General features: G+C 43.0%; 1 protein-coding gene across 6 annotated transcripts in view; it reads left to right on the plus strand.

Moving 5' to 3' along the window:
• LOC147121385 (aftiphilin-like) overlaps nt 1-27,520 on the plus strand; it is a 77,244-nt gene that overhangs the window by 41,609 nt on the left and 8,115 nt on the right. For 3 of the 6 annotated variants that reach the window (XM_085981598.1, XM_085981597.1, XM_085981596.1), the window contains 6 exons: nt 3,901-4,049; nt 4,416-4,542; nt 5,331-5,387; nt 7,867-7,998; nt 12,911-12,971; nt 14,651-14,734. In XM_085981598.1, coding sequence (XP_085837724.1) covers nt 3,901-4,049; nt 4,416-4,542; nt 5,331-5,387; nt 7,867-7,998; nt 12,911-12,971; nt 14,651-14,734 — 610 coding nt within the window. The other 3 variants (XM_085981600.1, XM_085981599.1, XM_085981601.1) reach the window with 3 other exon arrangements.

The raw sequence follows: 27,520 nt of genomic DNA on the forward strand, positions 1-27,520 counted from the left end.
GAGAGAGAGAGCGCGGGCGGGGGGGAAGAGAGCGGGCGGGGGGGAAGAGAGCGGGCGGGGGGGAAGAGAGCGGGCGGGGGGGAAGAGAGGGCGGGCGGGGGGGAAGAGAGAGCGGGCGGGGGGGGAAGAGAGAGAGAGAGAGAGAGAGATTTGTTTTCATTACAATTCAAGTTTAAACATATTTGAATTGAGAGTATGACATGGGGAGAATCTAGAACTAAGGGTCATAGTCTCAGGATAAGGGGTCGGCCATTTAGGACTGAGATGAGGAGAAATTTCTTCACTCGGAGGGTGGTGAATCTTTGGAATTCTCTACCCCAGAGGGCTGTGAATGCTCAGTTGTTGAGTGTATTCAAGGCTGAGATCGATCGATTTTTGGACTTTAAGGGATATGGGAATCGGGCGGTACAGTGGAGTTGAGGTCAAAGATCAACCATGATATTGAATGGCGGAGCAGGTTCGGCGGGCCGTATGGCCTACTCCTGCTCCTATTTTTTATGTTATATTCACATAGTTGAAACTAGTAAAAATTTAGGAGAAATTTCTTCTCATGAACAGGAGTAGGCCATCCAGCCCTTCAAGTCTGTTCCACCATTCAATGAGATCATGGCTGATCTGTATCTTAACTCCATCTACCCGCCTTGGTTCCGTAACCCTTAATACCCTTGCCTAAAAAAAAACCCGAGAGTGATCAGCAAGTGGAACAGGCACCATGCTAGAGTATTGGAGCCGAAAACCCTGGAATCATTGAAGAAACATGCTGCAGTTGGTGGTGTGGGGGGATTGCACCGTGCTTCTGGATGGATGAATTAAGATGGGCAGATCATGTTTCACAACGATAATTAACTTGTGTGAATACAATTAAAAAGAATCGGATGGGGGGGGGCGCGGTGTGGTTTGTCATATCGATGGGTGAATTGACACCTGTTATCAGTAATGCTTCTGTAGTTCTGCCAGATTGTTGCTTTCAAAGTATTTGTATTGCGGTAACACAATGCTTTTTGTACAATTTGAAGTACAGCAGATCATTGTAAAAAATGTAGATAGTGTATAGAAGATGTTGACTCACTGTGGTATATGCCTATGGGTTATTTGCTCACTTCATGATGTGTGGTTTGTGTTCACTCAGTGTTTACTGCTAGGTGTTGCTCTTCTGAATGCCATTACACCCTCAAGGTGGAAGATGCCTGTGCGTGAATTCTTTTAACATGGGGTGGCCGTTGCACACCAGCTACCACCCCTCTACCAACCTGCCCCCGCCACACAGTACTGCTCCCCAATTATCAAAATCCATGATGAGGCCTTGGACAAGGTGGACCACTTTCCATACCTCGGGAGCCTACTGTCAACAAGGGCAGATGTCGATGACCAAGTCCAACACCGCCTTCAGTGTGCCAGTGCAGCCTTCGGTCGCCTGAGGAAGAGAGTGTTTGAAGACCAGGACCTCAAACACAGCACCAAGCTCATGGTCTACAGAGCAGTAGTGATGCCCGCCCTCCTGTATGCTTCAGAGACATGGACCATGTACAGCAGGCACCCCAAAGCCTGGAGAGGTACCACCAATGCTGCCTCCGCAAGATCCTGCAAATCCATTGACAGGATAGGCGCACCAATGTCAGTGTTCCTGTTCAGGCCAACATCCCCAGCATCAAAGCTTTGACTACGCTCGATCAGCTCCGATGGACAGGCCACATCGTCCGCATGCCCGATACGAGACTCTCAAAACAAGCGCTCTACTCGGAGCTGCGACACGGCAGGAGAGCCCCAGATGGGCAGAGGAAACGCTTGGTGCAGCACGGTGGCATCGTGGTTAGCACTGTTGCCTCACAGCGCCAGGGACCCGGGTTCGAATCCGGCCTCGGGTGACTGTGTGGAGTTTGCACATTCTCCCCGTGTTTGCGTGGGTTTCCTCCGGGTGCTCCGGTTTCCTCCCACAGTCCAAAGATGTGCGGGTTAGGTTGATTGGCTATGATAAATTGACCCTTAGTGTTAGGGGGATTAAATACGTGGGGTTACGGGGATAGTGTGGGATATGTGTTGATGTTGGGGTTATGGGGATCGGGTGGGATATGTGTCGGTGCAGGCTCGATGGGCCGAAATGGCCTCTATCTGCACTGTGGGGTTTCTGTGATTCTGTGATTCAAGGACACCCTCCAAGCCTCCTTGAAAAAGTGCAACATACCCACCGACACCTGGGAATCCCTGGCCCAAGACTGCACAAAGTGGAGGAGAAGCATCCGGGAAGGTGCCGAACACCTCGAGTCTCTTTGCCGGGAGCAAGCGCAAGCAGCAGAAGAAGCGCACGTCAACCTAAGCACCCCACCTGTGACAGAGACTGTCGGTCCCGCATTGGACTCATCAGTCACCTGAGAACTCATTTTTAGTGTTCCGAGGGACTGCCTAACAGAAGATTACACCCTCATCATAGCTGTCTCAAGTCTGCCCCCTCTTTTTTTAAGTAATCATGATGTTTGCTCTGGATGTAGCGAGAAGAAAGGAAACTAGTGTTTCACAAGAATTGTGGAGTCTTGCTGTGCTGGTTAAACTCCACAACTTTCCCCCTTCCCAGCCCCACCCTGGAGACAGACATATACTGGGGTATAGTTCCAGCCACACCCTGGAGACAGACATATACTGGGGTATAGTTCCAGACCCACCCTGGAGACACACATACTGGGGTATAGTTCCAGCCACACCCTGGAGACACATATATACTGGAGTACGGTTCCAGACCCACCCTGGAGCTGGTGTTGCAACCTGGGTTAAGTGCTACAGATGGCCGCAGTCCTTTGGTCCCTTTAGGACCTTGCTCGAGTAACCATTCTTCACGTGTGAGCCTGGAGAGATTGAAAGACTCTGTCACTCACTTGTGGCGCACCCTTCCTCCAGAAAATGTAATTTGCACTGCAATAAAGAACATGAATTGTGGCTGATCATTTTTTGTCCTTCTTTATTGGGGCAGTAATTCCTCCCCAAACGCATGAGTACGGAAGGGGTACTCGCGCGTCTGGCCAGAGGAAATGCCGGTTTTCAGCATGCACAGCGCATGCGCTGAAAACCGGCATTTCCTCTCCTCTAACCCAAGAGGTGAAGAGGCTAGCGCGTGCGTCTTGGATTTCCTCTGTTTTGGGGGATTTGCGCATGTGTAAAGGCCTCCGGTCTTTACGCTTGTAAAAAGCGCACGTATTTATTTTTACAGGTAAGTGGTGTTTTAGTGCAATTTAGAATTTTTTTTTCCACAGGTTTATTATTTTAAAGAATCTACAATAAGGTAAGTTTAGTTTTAGACCCTTTTTATTAAAAATTTTTTTTTTTTTTTTTTTTTAAATTTTTAAATTATTTTTTTAAACTTATTTATACTTAATTTAATGATTGGGATGTTTTAAAAAATTTTATTTAAAGTTTAAGTAATGTTTTGGGGTGCAGTACTTTTCATGAGTTTGACAGTTCTTACACTCAAACTTATGAATGAAGTTTCCCCTCCCCTGATTGGCTGAACAGTGCTCACCTGATCCCAGCCGGCACATCGCACTAACTACACCGCTGGGTCAGGTTAGCACAGCGCGCCGACATCAGAACCGGGCCACTGACAGGGAATCCACTGCGGGCCAGGTTTCAGATGTCGGTGCGCCGGGTAAGTGCACATCGGGGGCTTGCACGCGCGGCAAGCCCCCGACACCAAGTTCTGGGCCAATATGAACTGATTGTAGCCCAGGGATGCACTGATGGTGACCCATCATACTGTCTTGGTCACACAGATGTATAGTTTTGGACCACCTACAGGTAGCCTATGGCTAATAGCCAGCCTTCTCATTGGATTTAGATGTGTTTTGTTGTACTTGTTAAAACTGAAAAAGGGAAAATTAAAACTAATGCCAGTTGTTGCCTGTTTAATGTTAGGTGTCTCTGCTAAACCGTCTGGAGCGAGTTTTCCAAACATGTTTTCCTCCAGTGCCTGTGCTCAAGGTAACCGAAGAAGAAATCTCCTCCCTGAGACAGCTGCTGCAGTCTGGATTTGGGAAGGGAGAGCAGGTCAAGGCAAACAATGGGTAAGGCTGCTGACAGTACACATGCATGAGGCAGAGGATTCAGTTCAAATAAATTAGGACAAACTTAACTAAATGCATTGAAGGTGATTTAATCTTGTTACTAATAAAGGCTCTATAAATTGAGCTGATAAATTTCATATAATTGTATCTGACAACCAAAATGTTCTTTGTGTACTGTAGCAAAAACTACTCTGCTTTGAATAATCCAATAGTATAGATGCTAAAATGAATATAAAATAAAATCTGTAACCGAAGTATGTTGGAGATCTACTGTAAATGCAATACTTAAGAGAAGCAATGGTTAATCTGCTGAGTCATGTATTGTGTTGTGCTGAATAGCCTTGTGATTTCTTGTGGGTTGTGCAGGGAGTTGTTGGCTGTGTGGACTGAGCTGCAAGATGTGGAAGATGCTTATGGTCTGAGGTACCAGTGGGGTGGTTCCCACAGCAACAAAAAGCTTCTGATTTCCTTGGGAATTGATACCAGAAACATAGTAAGTTATGGGGTTTGGGGGAAAAGGGGAATTGTATTTCATTTAATTGTTTATTGTGCAGTAAACCACAGCGTGACATGTGATTTATGGCCTGCTTGGAACCTATTGTTTCCTTTTGAGGTAAACAGCTGTAAAATGAGCATGCATAACCATGAAGAAAAATGAGGTTTGTGTTTATGCAGCTCCTTTTCGTGTTAAAATGACTGTTTTTCACATGATTTATTCCTTTCTGAAGTGTCCTGACTGTTGTTATGGGCAAATGAGTCATTCTGCAGCAACAATGTCCCACAAACACCAATGAGAAGAATAATCGGTTAATTCTTTTTGGTGGTGTATGTTGGGAGAGGAGAGCTCCCTTGTCTTTGAAAACTGCCATTAACCAGAAGAACATGCAGTTATGATGCAGGTTTAACGTCTCTTCTGGAGTTTGACAATTTTGACAGTGCAATAGTTCATCAGTAATGCACTGAAGTTTCAGCTTAGATTATGACCTCAAACTCGGCATGGAGTTCAAACCCACAATCGAGTGGAAAAACTCATCAACTGAGCCAAGCTGATACAGAACTAACGCAAGTTAACAAACCAGTTTCTACTTAAAAAAAAAAAAAAAAAAAAAAAAATCTGTGCAACTTTCACATAGCTGGTCATCAATAGAATTGGAAAGTTGTTTATGCATCAGCTTGATGAGATTCAGTATATTTCATCATCTAAATGTTTACATTTTGATATTTTCTCTTCATACTATAATAAAGTGACAAATGTGATTGTAATTGTTCCTGTTTCAAAAGTTGTTTACAGGGCAGAGGAAGCAGCCTGTCATAGTTCCTGCATATGCATCTGGTCTGGTAAGTCCAACTTTAATTTGTACAATTGCTTTACTACGTCATTTTAGTCATCTTTATTTCAGCTTGTATAGATGGAGGCACGATGGACTGAATAACCTCCTTCTGTGCTGTGTAGTCCTACGATTCTATGATTTTGATTTCCTGAGCATTAATACAATACAAAATGTTGCCAAATATATTCTAGCAGGCGCAGCAAATTTCATCTGATTGGTGTTTCAAATGTTAAAATAAACCAAATGCAGCAACCCTCTTAACAATTTAACATTAAGGTAGATTTGTTGTCAACAAAGAAAAAGACCATCAAACTACAGTAAGTGGCAATATCTACCTATTATACCATGTATAAATTGCTTCTTTGTGTAAAGTCGATTTGCGTATTGTGTTTATGTAAAGCTATCCATTCTTTACGGTGGATTTCAATTTAACGCGAGTTGATTTCCAGAATATTCATGGTAATTGATAACCGATTCTGTAGTTTACTTAGCTATACACACAGAAAAGCATGGGTGGAAATTGATTGTCGTTCTTGCTCAGGAATTGCTTGATCCCCAAATTCTTAATATTTGAAAAGCAACAACAAAAGAAATGGGCTTGCTGTTTGAATTCTGTATTCAAATTCAGTTTGCAATTCTTAATTGCTCACAGATTTTGACCAAATTGTTATTTGCTCTGCTCTTATCAGTAAATTAAAATAGGCCCCACATCATTCCATAAATGTTTATCCAGCTCATTGACACAAAGTAAAAATAAAATTGGCCCACCTTTTTAGCAATCATCTTTCTCCTCTTAGGCAGTCCCTTGGAACCGAGGATGACTTGCTTCCACACGAAAAATGAGTTTTCAGGTGACTGAGTCCAATGCGGGACCTACAGTCTCTGTCACAGGTGGGGTAGACGGTGGTTGAAGGGGCGGGTGGGTGGGGTGTTGGGTTGACGTGCGCTCCTTCCGCTGTTTGCGCTTGGCTTCCGCTTGCTCCTAGCGAAGAGACTCTGTGTTCGGCGTCTTCCCGGATGCTTCTCCTCTACTTTGTGGGGTCTTGGGCCAAGGATTCCCAGGTATCGGTGGGGATGTTGCACTTTTTCAAGGCGGCTTTGAGGGTGTCCTTGAAGCGTTTCCTCTGCCCACCTGGTGCTCTCTTGCTGTGTCAGAGCTCTGAGTAGAGCGCTTGCTTTGGGAGTCTCGTATTGGGTATGCAGACGATATGGCCTGTCCATTGAAGCTGATCGAGCGTTGTCAAAGCTTTGATGCTGAGGATGTTGGCCTGAGCGAGAACATGGACGTTGGTGCGCCTATCCTGCTAATGGATTTGCAGGATCTTGCGGAGGCAGCGTTGGTGGTACCTCTCCAGGCTTTGAGGTGCCTGCTGTACATGGTCCATGTCTCTGAAGCATACAGAAGGGCGGGTATCACTACTGCTCTGTAGACCATGAGTTTGGTGCTGGGTTTGAGGCCCTGGTCTTCAAATACTCTGTTCCTTAGGCAACCGAAGGCTGCACTGGCACACTGAAGGCGGTGTTGGACTTCATCATTGACGTCTCCCCTTGATGACAGTAGGCTCCTGAGGTATGGAAAGTGGTCCACATTGTCCAAGACCTCATCATGGATTTTGATAATCGGGGAGCAGTACTGTGTGGCGGGTCAGGTTGGTAGAGGACCTTTGTCTTACGGATGTTTAGTGCAAGGCCCATGCGCTCGTACGCTTCGGTGAAGGTGTTGACGATGGCTTGGAGTTCGACCTCCGAGTGTGCGCAGGCACAAGCGTCGTCTGCATACTGTAATTCGACGACAGAGGATGGGACGACCTTGGATCTGGACTGGAGGCGATGGAGGTTGAACGGTTTCCCGTTTGTTCTGTAGATTAGCTCCACTCCAGCGGGGAGCTTACTGAGTGTCAGATGGAGCATTGCAGCAAGGAAGATCAAGATCCACGCTGATATAGGCAGTATTGCAGTCTGCAGTGATGGTGCTCCACTCCTTGGACCACTCTCCATCACCATGGTTAACCAGCAACAAATGGGTCTACTTGATGCCTGCTAAAATATTTTTAAGTCTGTTACTGCTTTTTATAGATAATGTGTTGCAATCAAAAGAGTGCAGTGTTCGGTGGGTTTTCTGGAAACCTTAATCAGTAGTTGGGAGAAATCGAAAATTATTTACCTAGGTGTTTCAGATAACCCAGTCTATCTTTTATTTGTTACTAATGATTTTTATTATTCATTTGGTGAGAAATTAAAAGGTAAATTTTGCAACTTCACACTGCTAACAAGGATTCTCACATGCTGGGAGCACGTAATTGGGAAATTGTGTGCACAGCTACTTTGTATCTATGCTGCTGGACAGAAATTCATGGGCTGTGCGCGCACAATTTCCCAATTATGCGTTTCCACTAGGTGAGGCTCCATGCCAGGAGCGTATTATCACAGTATTTGCCATTTAGAGTATACTTTGTTTATGTACCTTAATTTTGTGTTTGTTTCAGGGCATGTTGGAACCCACCAAAGAACCAGTAAAACCAGTATCAGCTGCAGAGAAGATAGCTTCAATAGGTCAGACACCAACCGCAAGTGTTACGCCCTCAGAGATGAGTACTTCTACATCTGATCAAACACAGGTAATGATAAACCACCATTCTGTTTCCTCTATTAAATGATATATATCTATTTATATGGCCTCTTGCTTGTAAATAACAATATTTACCAGTTAGTAAGTTGAAGGGGAGGGAGGAGGAGTGACGAGGATAATGTTGCTCTACAGCATGTCTGTTGCTGAACTTAAAAAAAAAATATATATAACTTTCTCTTCCTGTTCTTTCCATCCCACCATTTTTCTGAAGTTTCTTTGCATCACAAACTTCCCCTGGCAAGGAGGTGGATTGGAGACCCGTAACAGGCCTGTAACAGTGGTTTTTGTAGCTGACTGCTAGAACGATTTGGGTAACTGATCATCTAACACTCTGTCCTCTTGTGGGGAAATGCCTTGCTCATTTGCAAACTGTCCACAGTAATGAGGCAGAGGTTGGAAAACTGAACATGAGGAGAATTATGGATACAACTTGTGACATTCAAAATTCCAGTTGCACTTTTTGCCACTCCACAAAGCAATTAAGTGTTTAGTGCCAAGAATTCTACAGCTGACAGTATGGCCAAAGGGAGGGGGCAAGCACAAGAGGGTAAAGTCGAGGATGGAGAGTTTGGGGTGGAAGGAGGTTTGTAGGGCCGGAGGGAGTTAGTGATGGGGAGGCAAGAGGCCGTGAAGGAATTTAAACATTGGGATGAGAATTTTAAATTTGTAGCATGGTTGCCTGTGAGCCAATCTGGATCAATGAGGGCGGTGTAATGGGTGAGTGTGACTTGGTGCGTAGCAGAATTTTGGATGATCTGAAGTTTACGGATGTTGGCAGGCTGACCAGGAGAACATTGGAATAGTGGAGTTTAAAGCTAACAATTTGTGGCAGATGTCAAAGACAATAACTTTGATCTTACCAATGTTTATCTGGAGGAAATTGTGGCTTATCCAAAACTGGATGTCAAACAAGAATCTAACAACACTACTGGCAGTGGAGGGGTTGAAATGCGGTAGTGGAGATGTAAAGTTGGGTGTCGTCAACATATATGTGGTCGTCCAACACCAGGTCTGCACATGTTGCCAAGACGCAGCATGTAGATGAAGAGGAGGCGGCCAAGGATTGATCCTTTGGCAGCTCCAGAGGTGAAGGCCGGGAAGATGGAGATGCTGCAGTTACAATTGGATATGTAAGACTTGAACCAAGCGAGGGCAGTCCACTGAGCTGGATTACAGAAGAGAGGGTTTGGAGGAGGATGCTGTGGTTGACTGGTTAACACTGAAAAATTCCAGTTAGTTGTCTCTCAGAATTAGGTATTTTAGGGGCACTTTATGCATCAAAATGCTCGCGATTTTGATATATCCCCAAAGGAACCAGTCATTCAGCCTTCCTTTTATTTATGTATAGTTGGGTTGAAGGCGGAAACAGTTAATTTTGTAGTTCCAAATTAGGAACATAGGAAATTCCTTGTTGTATAAGAGCGCTTCAGTTAAATTGCAGCATCCCCCAGTCCTTTCAAGTGAGGACCATTGCAGCATTGGTTTTTAATCACTTCTGGTGGAAGCAAGAAAATAGCATCCTAGAGGATGATGTCTCTTTCCTTAGCTCTCTATTTTAAATGCTTCCCGAGTGGGTTGGGGTGTCCACTGCCAGGAAACCTGGTTCAAGGCAGAGTGTCAAGATGGCAGTCCAGATGGCATATCCACTCCCTTGAACTGAGGTTTGTAGATTTGACTGTGACTCATTTCCAGATTTTAGCTTTTTTTTCTATTGGTTCCTGGGATGTGGGCGTCGCTGGCAAGGCCAGCATTTATTGCCCATCCATAATTGCCCTTGCGAAGGTGGTGATGAGCCGCCGCCTTGAACCGCAGCAGTCCTTGTGGTGAAGGTACTTCCACAGTGCTGTTGGGGAGGGAGTTCCAGGATTTTGACCCAGCGACGATGAAGGAACATATTTCCAAGTCAGGATGGTGTATGACTTGGAAAAGGTTGGGAAAGGTCAGTGCGTGTCTGGATAGACAATACTGCTGTAGTTCTCTATTTGAATAAGCAGAGATATACTTGCTTTTGGCCCTGCCTTGGTGCAGTTCACTTGGCTTTTGGTGTCTCAACCAGAAGATAGCACTTTCTGCCCAATATTTGACACAATTTTCAACATGCACCTTCGCAAGTGGCAAATTCATCTGGAGAGCATTCAGTAAATATTTGAGATTTAGGGATACTTGGACATGGCCATATTTACCTCTGGGCAATAATCAGCTTCCACACATTTGTTCCAAAATAAAAACAAAGCGAACTTAGAAGTTGGATGGTCATTCAATTTCATGCATAATGAGGTTGCTTGATAGTTTTCTCTTGTTTTTCCCTGCTCCCACGTTGATTCAGAAATCGTGATTATGAATACCCCATGTAGGCCATGATAGACATGATTTTCAGTCATTCTAGCTCTTGCCCTGAAAAATCTCCCACTCTCCGACAGAGGATCTGATGTTTCAGCTAGGGTCTTTTACCCAAATCCAGGAATGTTCGACTCTATGCTTGGTTATTGAGAAATGACGATGAATGCGAAGAACCTATCCCTCTCAGTAGTAATACTGTACTGAGTTCTCAAAAGACATTGACTATCAAAGGTTATAGTACCAAAAAGACTTAAATCTTTTATCCTATTTTGTGCGATAACTTCAGTTTGTTACAACATTTGTTTGAAATTGGGCTAAACCCCAGTTCTTTTGGAGTGTATGTTGCAACCATCTTAGCCTTCTACAAACCTTTATTCACAGGCTTATTTGGGGGATTCCCATTGGCTTCCTATTTTATGGAAATTTACCCAGCTGGACCTCTGTTAATCCCAAATTAGGACTGTAATCTAGATTTACCAAAATTATTGAACCATCTGTTTGAGCCAATAAGTTCATATGATTTAAAATTCCTTAAGACTATTCTTAGTAGCATCAGCATGCAGGTGAATTGTGTGTCTTCATTAGAGACCAACTCCATAATGTGTAGTTCTTAGGACAAGATCATTACTCCCATCATTTTTAGCCATTGGATTATCGGACTGCCTAGATGCTCGCAGAGCTTAAAAGCTTTGTCGAGCACACCGAATACAACCATAAATCCAGCCGGTTATTCATTTACAATGGAACAAAGATACTTGGTAAGACTTTGAGCAACTAAAGTTTAGTTAAATGGATGGTTGAATGCATGCTCTATTGTTCCCATCTCATTGCCTTTTATAGAGGGCAGGAACGGCCATCAGGTGTCATAACAGAGGTTTGTCTAATATGTGACTCCAGGACCAATAGAATTCTTGTGGAGTGTCAAGAATGCTTGCATTCTAAGAATAAAAAAGATAATACCAATGTAACTAATCTGTCTATACCCAACCTATACAAGGAGACAGCCTGCATCCACACTTCTGCAACTAGCTGATAGGTGCATGAGAAATCCCAAATTGATTTGCTTTCCCTTCTCCCCACTCTTCATTTTTGTGGGGGAATTAGAGTTGCGTACCATTCTACCAGCACATTGATCAGTGCACCTTCTGAGCCACCTCACCATCTGTTTTTCTAGCTACTTCACCATATTGCAGTAATCACACCAACCACAGGCAAGAAGTTTTTTCATTTAGATGCTAATGTTCTTCTCCGAGGATGTTGTAAGACCAGGAGATAATACCTTGATTAATTTTCATTACTGATGTTTTATGATCTCCGTTTGCTTCACTGCTTCTGAGTGATTGAAGGAGATGAATTTTGACAGCTGCGTCGTCCACAACATTCTTTAGAAATTTCTCTAGCTTTCAGTCACTGATGAGAGTAATAATTTCAGCTGCTGGTAAGTGTGAACAATGGAAAGCAGTAGTGATGTAACATGTATTGTAGATATAGCTGGGAGAAGTCAGGAGTTAAAAAAATTCTTCAAATGCTGGAAACCTGATACAAAAACTTAAAATGTTGGAAACACACAGCCGGCCAGTCAGCATCTGCGGAGCGAACAGACAATTCAATGTTTTGGGTGTGGATCCGTCTGCAAAGGGTCTGCATCCAAAACAATTGTAATACCACGCGGACTTCGGTGGTTCAAGAAAGCGGCTCACGACCACCTTCTCGAGGGCAATTGGCGACGCCCACATCCCATGAATGAATAAAAAAAACCTCTATCCAGTTCTTATTTTTCAGTTTTGAAGAAGGATCTGCATCTGAAAGGTTGAATTGTCTGTTTGTGTGTTTCTAGCATTTTATGTTTTTATTTTAGAAGTCAGGAGTTAAGAGTTGCAGAAAGGGTTCACAAAGGGATTTTCTGTTGTGACACATTCCTATTCCAGAATGATGTTTAGTATGCTCCCAGGTATTTTGAGAAGGGGTTGTGAAGAACTTTTTCCATCAGTTTTCTTAATCTCCCTTTTCTTTGCTTCTGTCCTCTGTTGACTCCCTTGCTGAAGCACAGTTTTTACACCTCAGCCAAATGACCATTATTCATGTATTAGTCTTGACACTGCCAACGATTCAACTGTAAAGGGCATCGCAACTGAACCTATATACACACTCTTCCGGCACAGGTTACTGTATAATGATGAGGAACGGGAATCTAGATGATTTTTTTCCCCTTAGCACAGAGGTGCTGTGCCCTGATTGAAATCAGTTAACTCACTACAAACCAGGAGTGGAACCTGGCACCTTTTTTTGGTTTGTACAGCTCAGGGACAGTGATTTCACCTGGAGGTGTTTACTTAGATGTCTCCTTCATCACTGCTTCAGAGAGCAGTATCTTAGATTAACATGATGTAAACTTCTTTGAGAGTCAAACATGATGGATATTTGCAGTAGAATTGAGAAATACTCAACAAAACTCTTTGCTTTGATATTCATTTTGCAGCCGATGACATTTTTCTCCTATTAGCACACAGTGTTTACACTTCAGAGTTCCAGTGTAATGTAATGTTTTCTTTTCTCCCTAGGAGCACGTCCCGCCTGTCCAGTTTGACTGGAGTAGCAGTGGCCTTACTAATCCTCTTGATGGTACGTCCCTGCGTAGAGCCTCTAGCACCAGAGCTAGAGTTAAGAAACCTACCAAGTTCAGACAGACTTCCCTCTGCTGATTATTTTTTCTTTCCATTTCTTTCTCACGGTGGAAATCCAGGCTTTCTTTTAGCCTTGCTTTGCTGACCTGTGCTAGTCTTAATTACATAAGCACATCTACACAAATATAAATGATGATAGGTGAGCATTAGAAGGCTAATAGTGCACCCCTAAGTCTACTGGCTGGCTTTCACAATTTATTAACTTTTTCCCTCTATTATAATAACTGTACAAAACTACGTAATATTGATGTGCTAAATTGTATTACCTAAAATATCTGATTTTGTAATTGCATTAACGATCAGAGTATTCTCAAGTTTTGAAGTGTTATTTCCTGTTAACAGCCTCATTTAAAATATTTGCAATTTTAATGTGGGAAGCTGCAATATTTGTTCAATTTTTTAAAAAATTTGCCTACGCCAAAGGCAGTACATTTTTCAGATGTGTAGAAAAGCTCAATTACTTAACTGAGCAAAGGCAAGTACATTGATACATATCTATCATTGTGCTAAATTACAATTTATAATATATTTAATTTATTCTAACTGCAGAAAGTGCAGTATTAAGTTATCAAATCTTTGAAATTAACATGTCCGAATTGGTCTAGTGTCCCTGGGATACACACTCCTATTATGATCTACATTTTTTAATTGCACAGCTGCCCAAGCAACGGTTTATTATTAAATTTACTGTAACGAATGGAATAAGACTACTAACCAATTTGCTAAACATGTTGATTGCTTTTGAATGTTGCATGATACTCAACATCAGTTATAGTATCTAGCACACTTAAACTAACATGAGCTTTGTGTGTATTGTATTTATTATAAATTTAATATAAAAAAGCATGCTAACAATCAGCTTGACTTTAAATATGAAGTTCATATGAAATTGGCAATACTACACCATGCATAGGCTTTTAACCCTTTGAATACTGAATTTCATAGGTTGTCTACTGCCAACTATATGACAACTGGCATTTTATAAGTTTCTAAGTATTGTGTAGCTGAACATATAGATCTGTGGCATCTTAAATTAGCATATTCCCGCAGTTAAGTTAATGAGAATTATTTTATTAGTCTTCCTGCAGTACTCCAAGGGTTAATCATGTGCGTCAGATCAAAGCCCGGTCCCACAAATGCCTTGCCTAACATAGAAGGGAAGCCTGGATGAGCCTCTCTATTGTTTTGGTGTCCATTAACTGCTCCAGTCAAATCTTCCTGCTTCATTTTACAATTGATTCTTTGTGTTTGTAACTTGTTTGTCAACCTCGCTAAGTATAAAGTAGAAAATAATTTTCCTTTTTAAAATGAAAATTCTTTGTGTCAACTATATCATTGGAGAAAGGGCATTCCTTCATTCTTTTTAACAACAAAATTAAGTGCGCTGTATTACCCGTGTATTGTAAATAATATTGATTGTAAAGCTGCTTGACTTGTTAACTTATTTAGCTATTGGCTTATTAATCCTAAAACTATTTTGGATGCTTATGTTTAAAGTATGTAGTAATGATAACCTGCATGTTGAAGTTTGTGTCTTGCCCCCTTCTTACACATCAACCCCTACCCCTGGCTTACCCTTTGTATGACTGCCTACCAACATGGTTACTGAATCTCAAGCTAACGGAGGTTCCACTGTTCTGAACCTCGATTTCTTTGGGCCCGTGGATGACACTAGCTCTAGCAACAGTACCGCAATCCCAGGTCAGCAGAATATCTTAACTGCTGCCTGTTGTACTTCTAACATTGTGGTCACATGACTTTTTCCCCATGAACAAAAAATGTTCGTCTGATTGGCATCAGAACCTTCTTATTTAAGACGACAATATCGTTCTTCCAGCTTAAAAAGTAGAATGATTTAAAGTGCTGCTGGTTTTCAAATCAAAACCTACACAATATTTTCTTCAGCCATTTTATCTAAAAGAAGGATGTTTAACTCTTTGTATATGTTTGTGTGTGTTCCAGTATGTGGTGTATGTGCCTTTAAGAGCCCTTGTGTACTGTAATGCCGGTAGTGGCCACTCGGGCTATATAAGCCTGTATAGTGTCTTGTATCTTTTAGTTCACCTCCAGACTTTGTTCAGTAAACACCTGTAAACCAACTCCTGCATTCCGTGTCTCCATTAACACACGGATACAACAGTGGCGACGAATTGGAAACGGACTTACCTGCAATTCGGCAGCACCTCAAGGAGATCGATTCCTCACACGAAGGTCGAAGAAAAAAAAAAAAGAAAAAACTGTGGTTTCACCAGCTAGCCGGGCTGGTGGCAGGTACTACAATAATCCTTCCTGGGCGGCGGGCTGGGGCTCGATCGGCTGGCTCTGCAGCAGGGCCGAGCAGCGAAGGCGGAGGCAAACGGAGACGGAGGGTGGAGCACTCGGGAGGCGGCCAGCGCTGCAAAGCAGGTCGGCGTTCGGACCAAGCAGAGGGAGGGAAAAGTCCCAGAGAGTCCTGCGGGAACGAGTCTCCAACGAATTTAAAAAAAAAAAAAAAAAAAAAATATCTGTATAAATGAAAACCGCAGAGAACAGCGTTGTCAGCAGCGGCGGGAAAGCGTGGGAGGCGCCATTTTTTTTCGGCAGGGAAGAAAGGAAAGCGCGGGAGGCGCCATTTTTTTTTTTCAGGATGCCTAAGACTGGCAATATTACTGCTTTCAATAATGATGTAGAGGATTGGACCACATGTGGAAAGAGTGGCGGTATATTGCACAGCGAATGAAATAGAGGATGATAAGGCATCGGTACTTCTAAATCTAATGGGCGCAAGGACATACGGGCTGTTACGAAACTTAATCACTCCAGCCAAACCGATGGACAAGAATTTTAAGGAGATTGTTGATACTCTACAGGAGCACTTAAACCCAACACCGCTGCTGATAGCGGAACGATTCAAGTTCTTCAGGAGGAATCAGCACAAGAATGAAAGTAACGCTGATTACCTCACCGAATTAAGGAAGCTGTCAAAGCACCGCCAATTCGGGGCAGGACTGGCAGATTCTCTTCGAGACAAATTCGTCTGCGGTCTCCTAAGTGAAGGAACACAGAAAAGGCTACTTTCTGAGAAAGATTTAACACTGGACAAGGCTTTCAGTGTGGTTGTATCATACGAAGCAGCAGCAAGAGGAGCTGCAGAGATACAGCAAAAGCCACAGGACTTCGGCACCCATGAAATGACACAGGGTTTCGAGAGATGTTATCGCTGCGGCAGATCCACCCATGACCAGAGGGACTGCTGGTTCAAGGACAAAGCATGCAGGCAATGCGGAAAGATGGAACACATTGCACGTGTATGCCGATCTGGAAACAAAAAATCCACTGACGAAAAAAATAAAAATAAGGAAAAGTACAGAAAGGTACAAATGATGACGGACAGTAGCTCCAAAGACCAGAAGAGCGATAGCAACTCCGGAAACAAGAGACTAAGCTGTCTCAAATTACATAATGTAATTGCCAAAGAAGATTACCAGACCATTTGGGTTACCCTCACGACAGCGGGGTCCCCAGTTAAAATGGAGCTAGATACAGGATCAGCTCTGACCGTCATAAGTCGACGGGATTACGAGCGGCTATTTCCGCATATACCTTTGAAAGACACATCCATTATCTTGAAAACATATACGGGGCAGAAAGTAGACCCCAGAGGGAAAATAAGGGTGCCTGTTGTATACAACGGCAAGGAAATACAGAAGTTGTATTTATACGTTCTGCAAGATGGTGGTCCACCGCTGTTGGGACGTGAATGGATCAGGAAGATACGTTTAGACTGGCACTCCATTCAGGCACTGACGGTGACCAGTAAGAAAAAAAATGAAGCAGACGTCATACCTGAACGATTAAAAGACATCTTGGCCAACGCCAAAGAAGTGTTTCAACAGGAACTAGGAACCTTGAAAGGCATCACCGCCTCGATAAAAGTGGAAGATGCGGCAATTCCCAAGTTTTTTAAGGCCAGGCTGGTGCCATACGCAATTCGTCCAGCAGTCGAGGCAGAGCTGGAGAATTTGGAAAAGGCAGGCGTGTTATCCAAGATAGATTGGAGCGAGTGGGCAACACCCATCGTCCCGGTCATGAAGAAAACGTTGAATAATGATAAATCTGAAGAACAGAGAAAAATTCGCATCTGTGGAGACTTCAAGGTGACTGTAAACCCGGTCCTTCACACGGCACAGTATCCTCTTCCGAGGATAGAAGATATCTTCACCTCACTATCCGGAGGGAAACGTTTCACCAAAATTGACTTGGCACAGGCATATCTACAGATGGAGGTTGAGGAGGCCTCTAAAAAGTACCTCACAATAAACACACACAAAGGCCTGTACCAGTACAATCGACTGGTTTTCGGAGTAGCATCAGCTCCAGCTATCTGGCAAAGAGCTATGGAGCAAGTCCTCCAAGGGATTCCGGGGATTCAATGCTACCTAGACGACATCCTTGTAACAGGAGAAAACTACAACGAGCACCATGCCAATTTGGAGCAGGTGCTCGCTAGGCTGAGAGAACGGGGCCTACGAGCAAATCGCCCCTAGTGCGAATTTTTCCAGAAACAAATATATTGTGGCCACATAATTAACGAAGAAGGGTTGCATAAGTCACCTGAAAAAATTGAAGTGGTCATAAAAGCCCCAGCACCTGAAAATGTCTCACAAGGTCGTTCCTGGGATTGATAAATTACTATCATAAATTTTTACCGAACTTGTCAACTGTTCTGCACCCTCTTAACGAACTGCTACAAACGGGAGTAATTTGGAAATGGAGCGAAGACTGTAAACGTGCCTTCCATAAATGCAAAGGCTTGATCACGTCCAAGGAAGTTTTGGCTCATTACAACCCATCACTGCCAATCAGACTGGCGTGCGATGCATCCCCCTTACGGCGTAGGAGCGGTATTATCGCATAGATTCCCTGATGGCTTGGAGCGGCCAATAGCTTTTGCGTCACGCTCATTGAACTCAGCTGAGCGTAACTATGCCCAGATCGACAGGGAAGCACTCCGCTTGGTATGGGGAGTGAAGAAATTCAACCATTACCTACACGGACAAAAATTTACCTTGTTGACTGACCATCAACCCCTTGTCTCCATATTCAACCCTAAAAAGGGCGTTCCCATTATGACAGCGCAAAGGCTACAGAGGTGGTCCCTTTTCCTAGGGGCACACCAATATGACATAGAATACAAAGGATCAAAACAGCATGGGAATGCTGACGGTTTATCGCGTCTACCGTTGCCAACGGTAGAAGAGGCACCTACAGTGGACCCAGTGGAGATGTTCCACTCAACCATAGTGGAATGTCTACCAGTAACAAATTCTACCATTGAAAAGGAAACGAGAAATGACCCGACTCTCTCTCTCTCTCTCTCTCTCTCTCTCTCTCTCTCTCTCTCTCTCTCTCTCTCTCTCTCTCTCTCTCTCTCGAGTCTACGATTTAACGGTGAAAGGATGGCCAGCACATGGCGAACCACTGTTGCCAGCATTCTCGCAAAGAAGAGAACAGCTGTCAGTGTGCCGAGGAACCTTGATGTGTGGATCCAGAGTGGTGATTCCACCCAAACTCCAGGATAAAGTGCTAAAGGAGCTTCACGGGCATATGGGTGGAGTGAAAATGAAGAACCTAGCCAGAGCGTTTGTGTGGTGGCCAGGTATCGATGGAGACATCGAAGAAATGACCAAGGGCTGTCTAGGATGCCAGAAGGTCCAAAACGCCCCACCACAAGCCCCTCTACATCCATGGGAGTGGCCCTCATCTCCCTGGCAAAGGGTACACATTGACTTTGCTGGTCCATTTATGGACTCAATGTTCTTAATCGCGGTTGATGCACACTCCAAGTGGCCGGAGGTAATAAAGATGTCCTCCACCACCACGGAAAAAACCATCACTGTATTAAGGACCATATTTGCCAGGAATGGGCTGCCTGAACAGATCTGTTCTGATAATGGACTGCAATTTGTGTCCGAAGAATTCAGGAAGTTCTTAAAAAACAATGGGGTTAAGCACTACAAGTCCGCCCCATACCATCCCGCCACCAATGGAATGGCTGAAAGGTTTGTCCAGACCTTCAAGAAGGCCATAAAGGCCATGGGTAATGAAGACCTACATCTACAGCATAAGGTAGATAACTTCTTGTTTGCATACAGGAATGCAACACGTGGTTACAAACCAAACTCCCGCCATGATGTTTTTCAATAGAAGACTAAGATGCCGGCTGGATTTGATCAAGCCCAACATCAGAAGGGACGTGGAGAACCGGCAATTTCAAGGCATGAATGAAAGGCCAACTAGAACCTTCCAGATAGGTCAACAAGTTTTGGCCCGGGACTACCGTACCGAGAAATGGCAGCCTGGAACTAATTGCACACGACTAGGACCGCTGATGTATACCATGGACATTGGAGAAAGCATAATAAGGCGCCATGCTGACCAGATCATAGTCATCCGAAAAGGGACAACCTACACCACAACTCTATACTCCTAATGATGAAGCAGAGATACCCATAGTATCTACGTCCGATCCGGTGATACTGGAACCAGATGAACCCAACACTGGCATTCAAGCCGAATCGACCTTGCCAAAAGAACCTACTACACCACCGAGGCGTTATCCGGACCGAGTCAGGAAGCCTCCAGAGAGACTGACTTATAATTGATTAACTGCAGCAAATGTGTAGATTATTGTTCTTGTAAATGTGTTAATTAATGATTACTTAAAATGTTATGTACTGGTTGTCTAAAAGGGGAGGAATTGTGGTGTATGTGCCTTTAAGAGCCCCTGTGTACTGTAATGCCGGTAGTGGCCACTCGGGCTATATAAGCCTGTATAGTGTCTTGTATCTTTTAGTTCACCTCCAGACTTTGTTCAGTAAACACCTGTAAACCAACTCCTGCATTCCGTGTCTCCATTAACACACGGATACAACACAGTATTTTCATGCAGCTGAAGTCCAATCACACTGGAAATGTATTTCACGTAAGACTAATGATATTGGATAAACTTTGCTTTCTTTCAAATCTATGTTTTTTGTTAGGTCACATTTATTGCCCATCCTTAGTTGCCCTGAAGATGATGGTGGGTTTTCTCCTTGAACTGCTGCAATTCTTGTGGTGCTGGTGCTCCCACAGTAGTGTTAGGTAGAGAATTCCAGAATGCTGATCAAGCATCTGTGAAGGATTGCGGATATCTGTCCAAGTCAGGATGGTATGTGACTTGGGAGGGGAACTTGGCAGGTAATGGTGGTCACAGGGCATTGCTGCTCTTGTCCTTGGTGGTAGAGGTCGGTGGGGAGGGATTTGCTGTCGAAGTAATCTTGGTGAGTTGCTGCATTGCATCCTGTAGACCGTATATACTGCAGCCACAGTGCGCTGGTGGTGGAGAGGGTGAATATTGAGTCCAGTGGCAGGGGCATCGATCAAGCAAACTGCTCTGTCTTGGATGGTGACGAGCTTCTTGAGTGTTGTTGTGGCTGCACCTATCTAGGCAAGTGGTAGTATTGCATCACACTCCTGACTTAAGCCTTTTAGATGGTGAAGAGACTTTAAGGGGTCAGGAAGTGAGCCACTCATTGCATATTACCCAACCATTTCCTGTTCTTGTAACCATGGTGTTGATATGGCTAATTCATTTCAGGTTCTGGTCACTGGTGACCTGCCAAGATGTTGATGGTGCCATTGAAAGTCAAAGGTGAGATGGCTGGGCTTTCTCTTATCGAGATGGACGTTATCCAGCAGCTATGTGCTGTGAATGTTCTCTGCCACTTATTAGCCCAAGCCTAGATATTATCTAGGTCCTGCTGTAGGCTGGTATGAGTTGCTTCATTATCGGGGGCGTTGTGAATGGAGCTGAACACAGGAATTGTCAGCGAACAGCCCCGCACCTTATGACAGTGGGACGGTCATTGATTAAGCAGCTGAAGATGGGTGACCTGAGGATGTTTTCTTGAGGGACTCCTGCTGTGATGTCCTGGAACTTTGATAACTGATCTTTGACAACCACAAACATCTTCCTTTGTGTCAAGTATGACTCAGCAACTGAAGGGTTTTCCTTTGGCTCCCCATTGGCCAGCTTTGCTCAGCAACCTTTGGTCATATCAAATCAAATGCTGTCTTGATGCTGAAAGCTGCAACTCTCATCTGTCTGGATCAAGGCTGTGACGAGGTCTGCAGCCAAGTGGTTCTGGCGGAACTTGTACTGAGCATCGGTGAGTGGTTATTGCTGAGTAGGTGTTGCTTGATGACAATATTAATGACTTCTTCCATCACTTGACTGATGTTTAGGAAGGGCTGATTGAGCACTAATCAGCCAGGATAGAATTATCGTGTTTGTGGATAGGGCATATATGGATAATCTTTCACATTGTCTGGTAGATGCCAGTCTCATAGCTGTACTGCAATAGCTTGGCTAGGGGAGCAGCTAGCTCTGGTGCACAGATCTGCAGCACCATAGTCAGAACATTCAGGGACCATAACTTTTGTGTGTCCAGTATACCGAGCAGCTGCTTGTCACGTGAACCAAAATGGCTCAACACAGCAGGAGGCCAAATAGGATCATCCACTTGGCACTTTTGGCTGGATGCTTGAAAATACTTCAGCCTTGCCTCTTGTACTCGCATCCTGATTTGAGAATGGGGATGTTCATGGAGCCTCCTTCGACTAATGGCTCAGAAATTCGGATCTCCACGGGTGAGTACGCACTGGTTACTTACCCGTAAGCCCAATGGAAGTGCCGGTTTCCTGCATGCACTGCGCATGCGCGGGAAACCGACACTTCCGTTCCCCTGAAAGAAGGGGTTCGGAGGTCAAACGCGTGTGCAGGAGAGGCTGCGCGTGCGCATCGAACTTACTTTTTTTTGCAGGTTTTCCTGGGAGGGTAAGTCTCCAGAAGTTAGACATGTAAAAAGCAGTCGCAAGGCCTGCTTTTTACAAGGTAAGTGGTGCATTAATTAAAATTAAAACATTTTTTCCACAGGTTTATTATTTTTAAATACTTTAAAGAAAGGTAAGTTTATTTTTAGCCCCGTTAGAAAATAAAATTATTTTTTTCAAAAATTTAAATTATTGTTTAAAATAGTTATTTCATGTAACTTATGGTTTATTTTAAAAATGTGATCTTTTTAAATTTATTTGAAGATTTAGTGATGTTTTGGGGCTTGTAGTGTTTATAGGTTTGACAGGCCTTCCTGTCAAACTTATGAATGACGCATTCCCTGCTACCATTGGCTCTCAATGGCCCACGTGATCCCAGGGGACGCATCAAACTAACTGTGCCCCTGGGATACGCAAGCACTGCGCGCCGCCAGTTGGAGGAGGCCCAGGATCGGAATTCCACGGGGGCCCACCGCTCAACGGCCGGTGCGCAAGGTAAGTGCAGGTCAGGGGCTTACACCTGCGGGAAGCCCCCAACCCGAATTTCTGGGCTGTTATTTGCCTGGTTTTCCACCACTATTTGTGACTGGATATTGTAGGGCTACAGAGCATTCCTCTGATCTGTTGGTTATGGGACCACATAGCTCTGTCTATAGCCTGCTGCTTTTGTGTTTAGCATGCAGGTAGTCCTTTGTAATAGCTTCATAGCTGATTCAAGGGGTTGCTCATGGCAGAGTCTTCTACACTTTACATTGAACACGTGGCTTCTCTACTCCTATCTCTGATCACTTTCCTGTATCCCCCTCCACTCGCGACTACTAAGAAATCCACATCAGATTTTCTCTCTGCCTGATGAGTGTACACGCACTCCCTTTGGGACACATCCAGTCCCTTTAATTTTTAATCTATCTTGTAATTTTGGCTGCTAAATATATTTTGTTCTCTTTCCCCTCCACCCCTTCCCTTTTTGAGATGCTGTGTGCAGCAATGTTGTACCCATCTGCTTTAAGGAAAACTGATAGCACACAACTAATCTTTTATTCTACTTTGGCATCTTGGAATTTCATTACACAGTGGTTTCATGGGAAGTCATGTGTCACATCTCTGTTTGCCACAACTTGCAGATTTGTATGGTTCTGTTGCATGTAATAGTTTTCTTTATTTTTTTTAAAACCTCTGCACTGGTGGCTTTATCTTTAGATATACAGTCCCCACTGCTTATAGTGGGTGCGTTCGTGCGAACACGATTTTCCTGCTATATGCAATGGCCAGTATGGCAGCATTAATAAAATTAAAAATCATTTGCCCAGTACATTTCCTTTGAGTTAAGATTATTTACGAGAGTTAAATTCTAGTACTGTTTTGTAAGGCATTTTTTAATGTCAGTTCTTAACATGCCGATGACTGCAAGAAATTCAATTTGTATTTTCAACGACTGCAGCACTGTTTTGCTTAAAAACATCTGAAGAAAGATCCCTGCATTTATATGTCACGTTATTGGAATGTCTCAGCGCTTCACAGTGAATTTGCTCAAGTACCGGCTCATATCCGGACTATTTCGGAAAAACTGGAAGCCTAAGAGAAGTGAATTCTGCCTCGAGGCTCTTTTATTACATTCAGTGCACCTGAAGTACATGTGGTGCGAACTAGTGAGCAAACACAGCTGTTTCTGCCCGAAATAAAGGGAGCGCTTGAGACGCTGTAACCAGCAACTCTGACATTGACATTGCTAATGGCTATCACTTTTTGGCCGATATAAGCGACTGGCCGTTTTAAACATGGACATTTCAAGTGGTGGGGACTGTACTTCAAAAAGGGCTTCCTTTTGTGCAATACTGTAGAGCTTGGCTTGCAGCATTTAGTTCAATGGCTTGCATAACAGTGGTAGTTTATCATCACTTCTTTAGGGCTGTAACAAAGCAGGGTCTTGAAGTTGCTTAATTGCCACAACAGTGAAGTCTGCAAGCTTCAGAGCATCCTTAATGCAGATATTTGCTTGGAAGGAGTGGGGCAGGAGGGCGACCATGAGTATTGAGGGAAGTAATCCTGGGGCTGGAAGATACTGGGCAGTCATAATCCAGTGTAAACTGGGATTGGGTTTAGAAACTGAGCTTTCAGCTTTGAAGTCCTGCAGAATGAAAAAAGCCTTAAAGCTTTGTTACAGCTCTAGTTGGTGGTCATAATATTCTGTAAACATCTGTGAGGGAGATTTGTGAGTGTTGAAATGAAGTGCATTCAGATGCTTCGAAATAATGGGCAATGACGTCAGCACAGCATTTACACATTTTTAAAAAGTCAACCTTTTATTTTAAAGGGACGTTACTTCATAAATAGGCCCATACAGTCTCTGAAGTTGCTATCGTAGTGTTTGGGAAACATAATCCAATATCATTGCTTAGTTCAAAATGGCGGATTCATAAATTGGTCTTCAGTACCGAAATTTTTTTTAAATTTTTTTAACAAAATTATGTGTTCATCCTAATTTCTGGTTTCTTTGCAGTGCTTGGTTTAAGGGAATATTACCTAATAGTAAATTAGAAATTTGTGTAAGTTCACTAAACCAGCTCACTATTGCTATCACTTTGCCATTCTCCATGTGTGAATATAGACAGTGATTGCTGGCAGATTATACACACATGTATAATTACATCCAAGCCAGATTTTCTTGTGTATATCACCAGCAAGTAACAATCGGTAGCAGCAACTGGCTGTGTTTTTTCACCTCTCTTCCCCTGCCCAGTATATGAAGATAAGTTGTAACGACCCACTACCACCCTCGGTTGAAATCAACGAACTCACCAGTGACCTGGATTGAATCTAGGACCTTTCTGCTCTGTATTGCTGATTGCCATATAACCTAATTCATTTATGCACCGAGTCTTCAGAGGACTCGAGCCACTAACTGCTTTAAGGAGATGGTTGTAATGGTTACCATTAAATACAGGAGTGGGGGAATCTGAATATGTACTTGTATCGCCAGCTATTTTTAAAACCTGAACGGAAGATACTGATTTGACACTTTTCTATTCTGTTCAATCAAAGCAAATATCAATTATAAAACAAAATCAAAAGATGCACAAAAGTTTATTTCTAGCTCCCTGTGCCTTTTTAGTTAACTGGCTTCTCAATACATAGTGCCTGGTGGCTCAAAGTTATCTCGCCAACGGAACTAACGGCTGCAATCGTGTGAATGGAAAGTCTCCACTCAACATTAAACTTTTTTCTTCACTATGCTGATAAAATTACAGAATATCTAGCGACTGGAACTCGATATTTACTTTAAAAGTTGGTTGTGATTTAGATTTTTCTCTGGGTGTTAGTGGATGGCAAAAGCCAACATTCCTTCACATTTCAGTGTGTGTTGTGCTGGAAGAGGGCCCTCAGACTGATTTTAAAGCACTCTGTTGTGCTTTCTGTTTTAGTCAGTACCTATTCCAATGTAGAACGAGTTTAGTATATTCACTATTAATCATAAAATGTGACTGGTCTACGGAAGTTTAGAAACAGTCAGTAATGAATCATTTCTAGTGGTGCTGTGTATACTAATTGTGAATCCATATCAGTCATGGGCCTACTGCCTGCTGTACACCATTGCAGGCCAGTTTCAGTATCTTCCTTGTGCTGGTTCGAAGTTTTAAAGTCCTTCCTTATGGGCACTGTAAGACCCGCCAGCAGTCCTATTAACAGTTCCTCATTCATTCTGGATCTATGCCAGCAGTTACATAAAAAAAAAACCCACAAAAATCCTACTAGAATGGGCTAGAATTGTCTAATTTGATTACAGTCCAACTAAGGAAATTTTATGAAGGGAGAAAATCCACTAACTTTTTATTGAGGTTGTAATGGTTCCTTGAAGCATTTCTGATTTTGGTTTGCCGATTTTCACCAAGAACTGATTAAAGGTGACAGCGAAGTAAAACTAATTAAAATATTGCTAGCAGATTTTCCTGTCGCCAAAGAAATACTAACAATTCAAAGGAGCAATCTAACCGCTCAGCCCTCACTTTTAAAATCAAACCATTGTAAAAAAAAAAAAAAAAAATGTTTTATGCTGTGTTTGTTTTATTCTTTTTATTTCCTGTTTCTCTTTTGAATAATGTTTAAATAATGAATTCCCATAGGGATAGCATTTGGAGAATTTACTGATTTTTGACCCATGCAAGGGAGTTAAATGTACATTGACACTATCATTAACGTTGTTTAATATCTGATCACAGAAGTAAAGCACTACTCGCACTAAAATATAACTACTGCAAGATAAAAAGAAATTCAAACTTAATTCTAATTTTTTTTTAACTGGTTGATTAAGACATGCTGATTAATTATTAAGAGTTTTGGAATTAGAGTAGAATTATATTATTGCTCAATAGCAAAACTAATTTAGCTTTTGCCATGGTGCAAAAACATAGTTTATTCAGTGGTCTGACTGCTGGATGAATTTTATACAGTGCTTATAGATCTGTTGTGCCTTTGCGCCATTTCCATTCGGGTGCCTGAGGGATGGCCTCGCAATCTATACTGGTATTGAAAAAGGACAGTCTTTCTCTCTCCCGCTTCAAATGCCACAAATGACCTTGGAACCCATGCTCCAAATGGGGCTCAGAAATGAGGTGCTTGGATTATTTTGTGCTTTATATTGGAAATAGTGCAATGGCTCCAGCGTGCCACTACACTGATAAATTCCCTGCAAATGCTTATCCAAGATTCATTTCAGAATCCCATTTCCAGTGGATCAAATGCTTCTTATAGTTCATTTATTAACTTTCTGAAACATTATTATTGGTGTTCAGCATGATTAAATACGGTTAGTTATCTTCATGTTGGGAGGCATTAAATGTGAAACAATAATGATTGCTACAAATTGCTCTTCCAGCTGTTACCATTGTAAATTTAGGAATTGTAGTGGTTACGTTACAGGATGAGTAATCCAGAGGCCTGCACTAATAATCCATCCCACCATGGCAGTTTGAGAATTTGAGTTCAGTTTTTTTTAATCTGGAAATTAAAAAGCTGGCATTGGCAAAAGTGACCACAAAGCTGTCAGCTTGTGGTAAAAACCCAACTGGTTCTCAAGTTCTTTAGGGAAGGAAACCTGCCATCTTTAACTGGTCTGGGCCTGTATGTGACCCCAGTCCCACACTAACATGGTTGATTCTTAACTGTCCTCTGAAGTGACCTAGCAAGCTACTCTGTTGTATCAAAACCTCAGGGCAACTATGGATAGGGCAATAAATGCAAGCCTTGCTAGTGACACCACGTTCCATGAATGAATTTTTTTTTTTTTTTTTTTTTTAAGTTGAATTCCTTCTGCCCAGTTGTTGGGTCATGTAATTGAAAAGTGACATTTTGATTTGTTAAAAGACTGCCATTGATCAGGACCGCCTGTCTAGAAATGTTAATTGTACAACATTTCTAAGAGGAAGGCTGAATATTAATAGCTGCTAGAATGTTTGAGCACACATGATTATGAACAATATGTCTATGCAATTCTGTTCTAATGCGATTTATGACCGTATCACACTGCAAATACAAGCTTGAAACTGGTGTGGGTTAGCAGTGCTGAATGATTCCACTGATGCTGCATTGCTGCAAGCATGCACCAGAGCTCTGCTCAACTGTATTCAAATGTCA

Source organism: Somniosus microcephalus, chromosome 3, assembly GCF_052327205.1.
Source record: "Somniosus microcephalus isolate GS21.2 chromosome 3, FLI_Smic_1.0, whole genome shotgun sequence".
In the NCBI taxonomy this organism is placed as follows: Eukaryota; Metazoa; Chordata; class Chondrichthyes; order Squaliformes; family Somniosidae; genus Somniosus; species Somniosus microcephalus.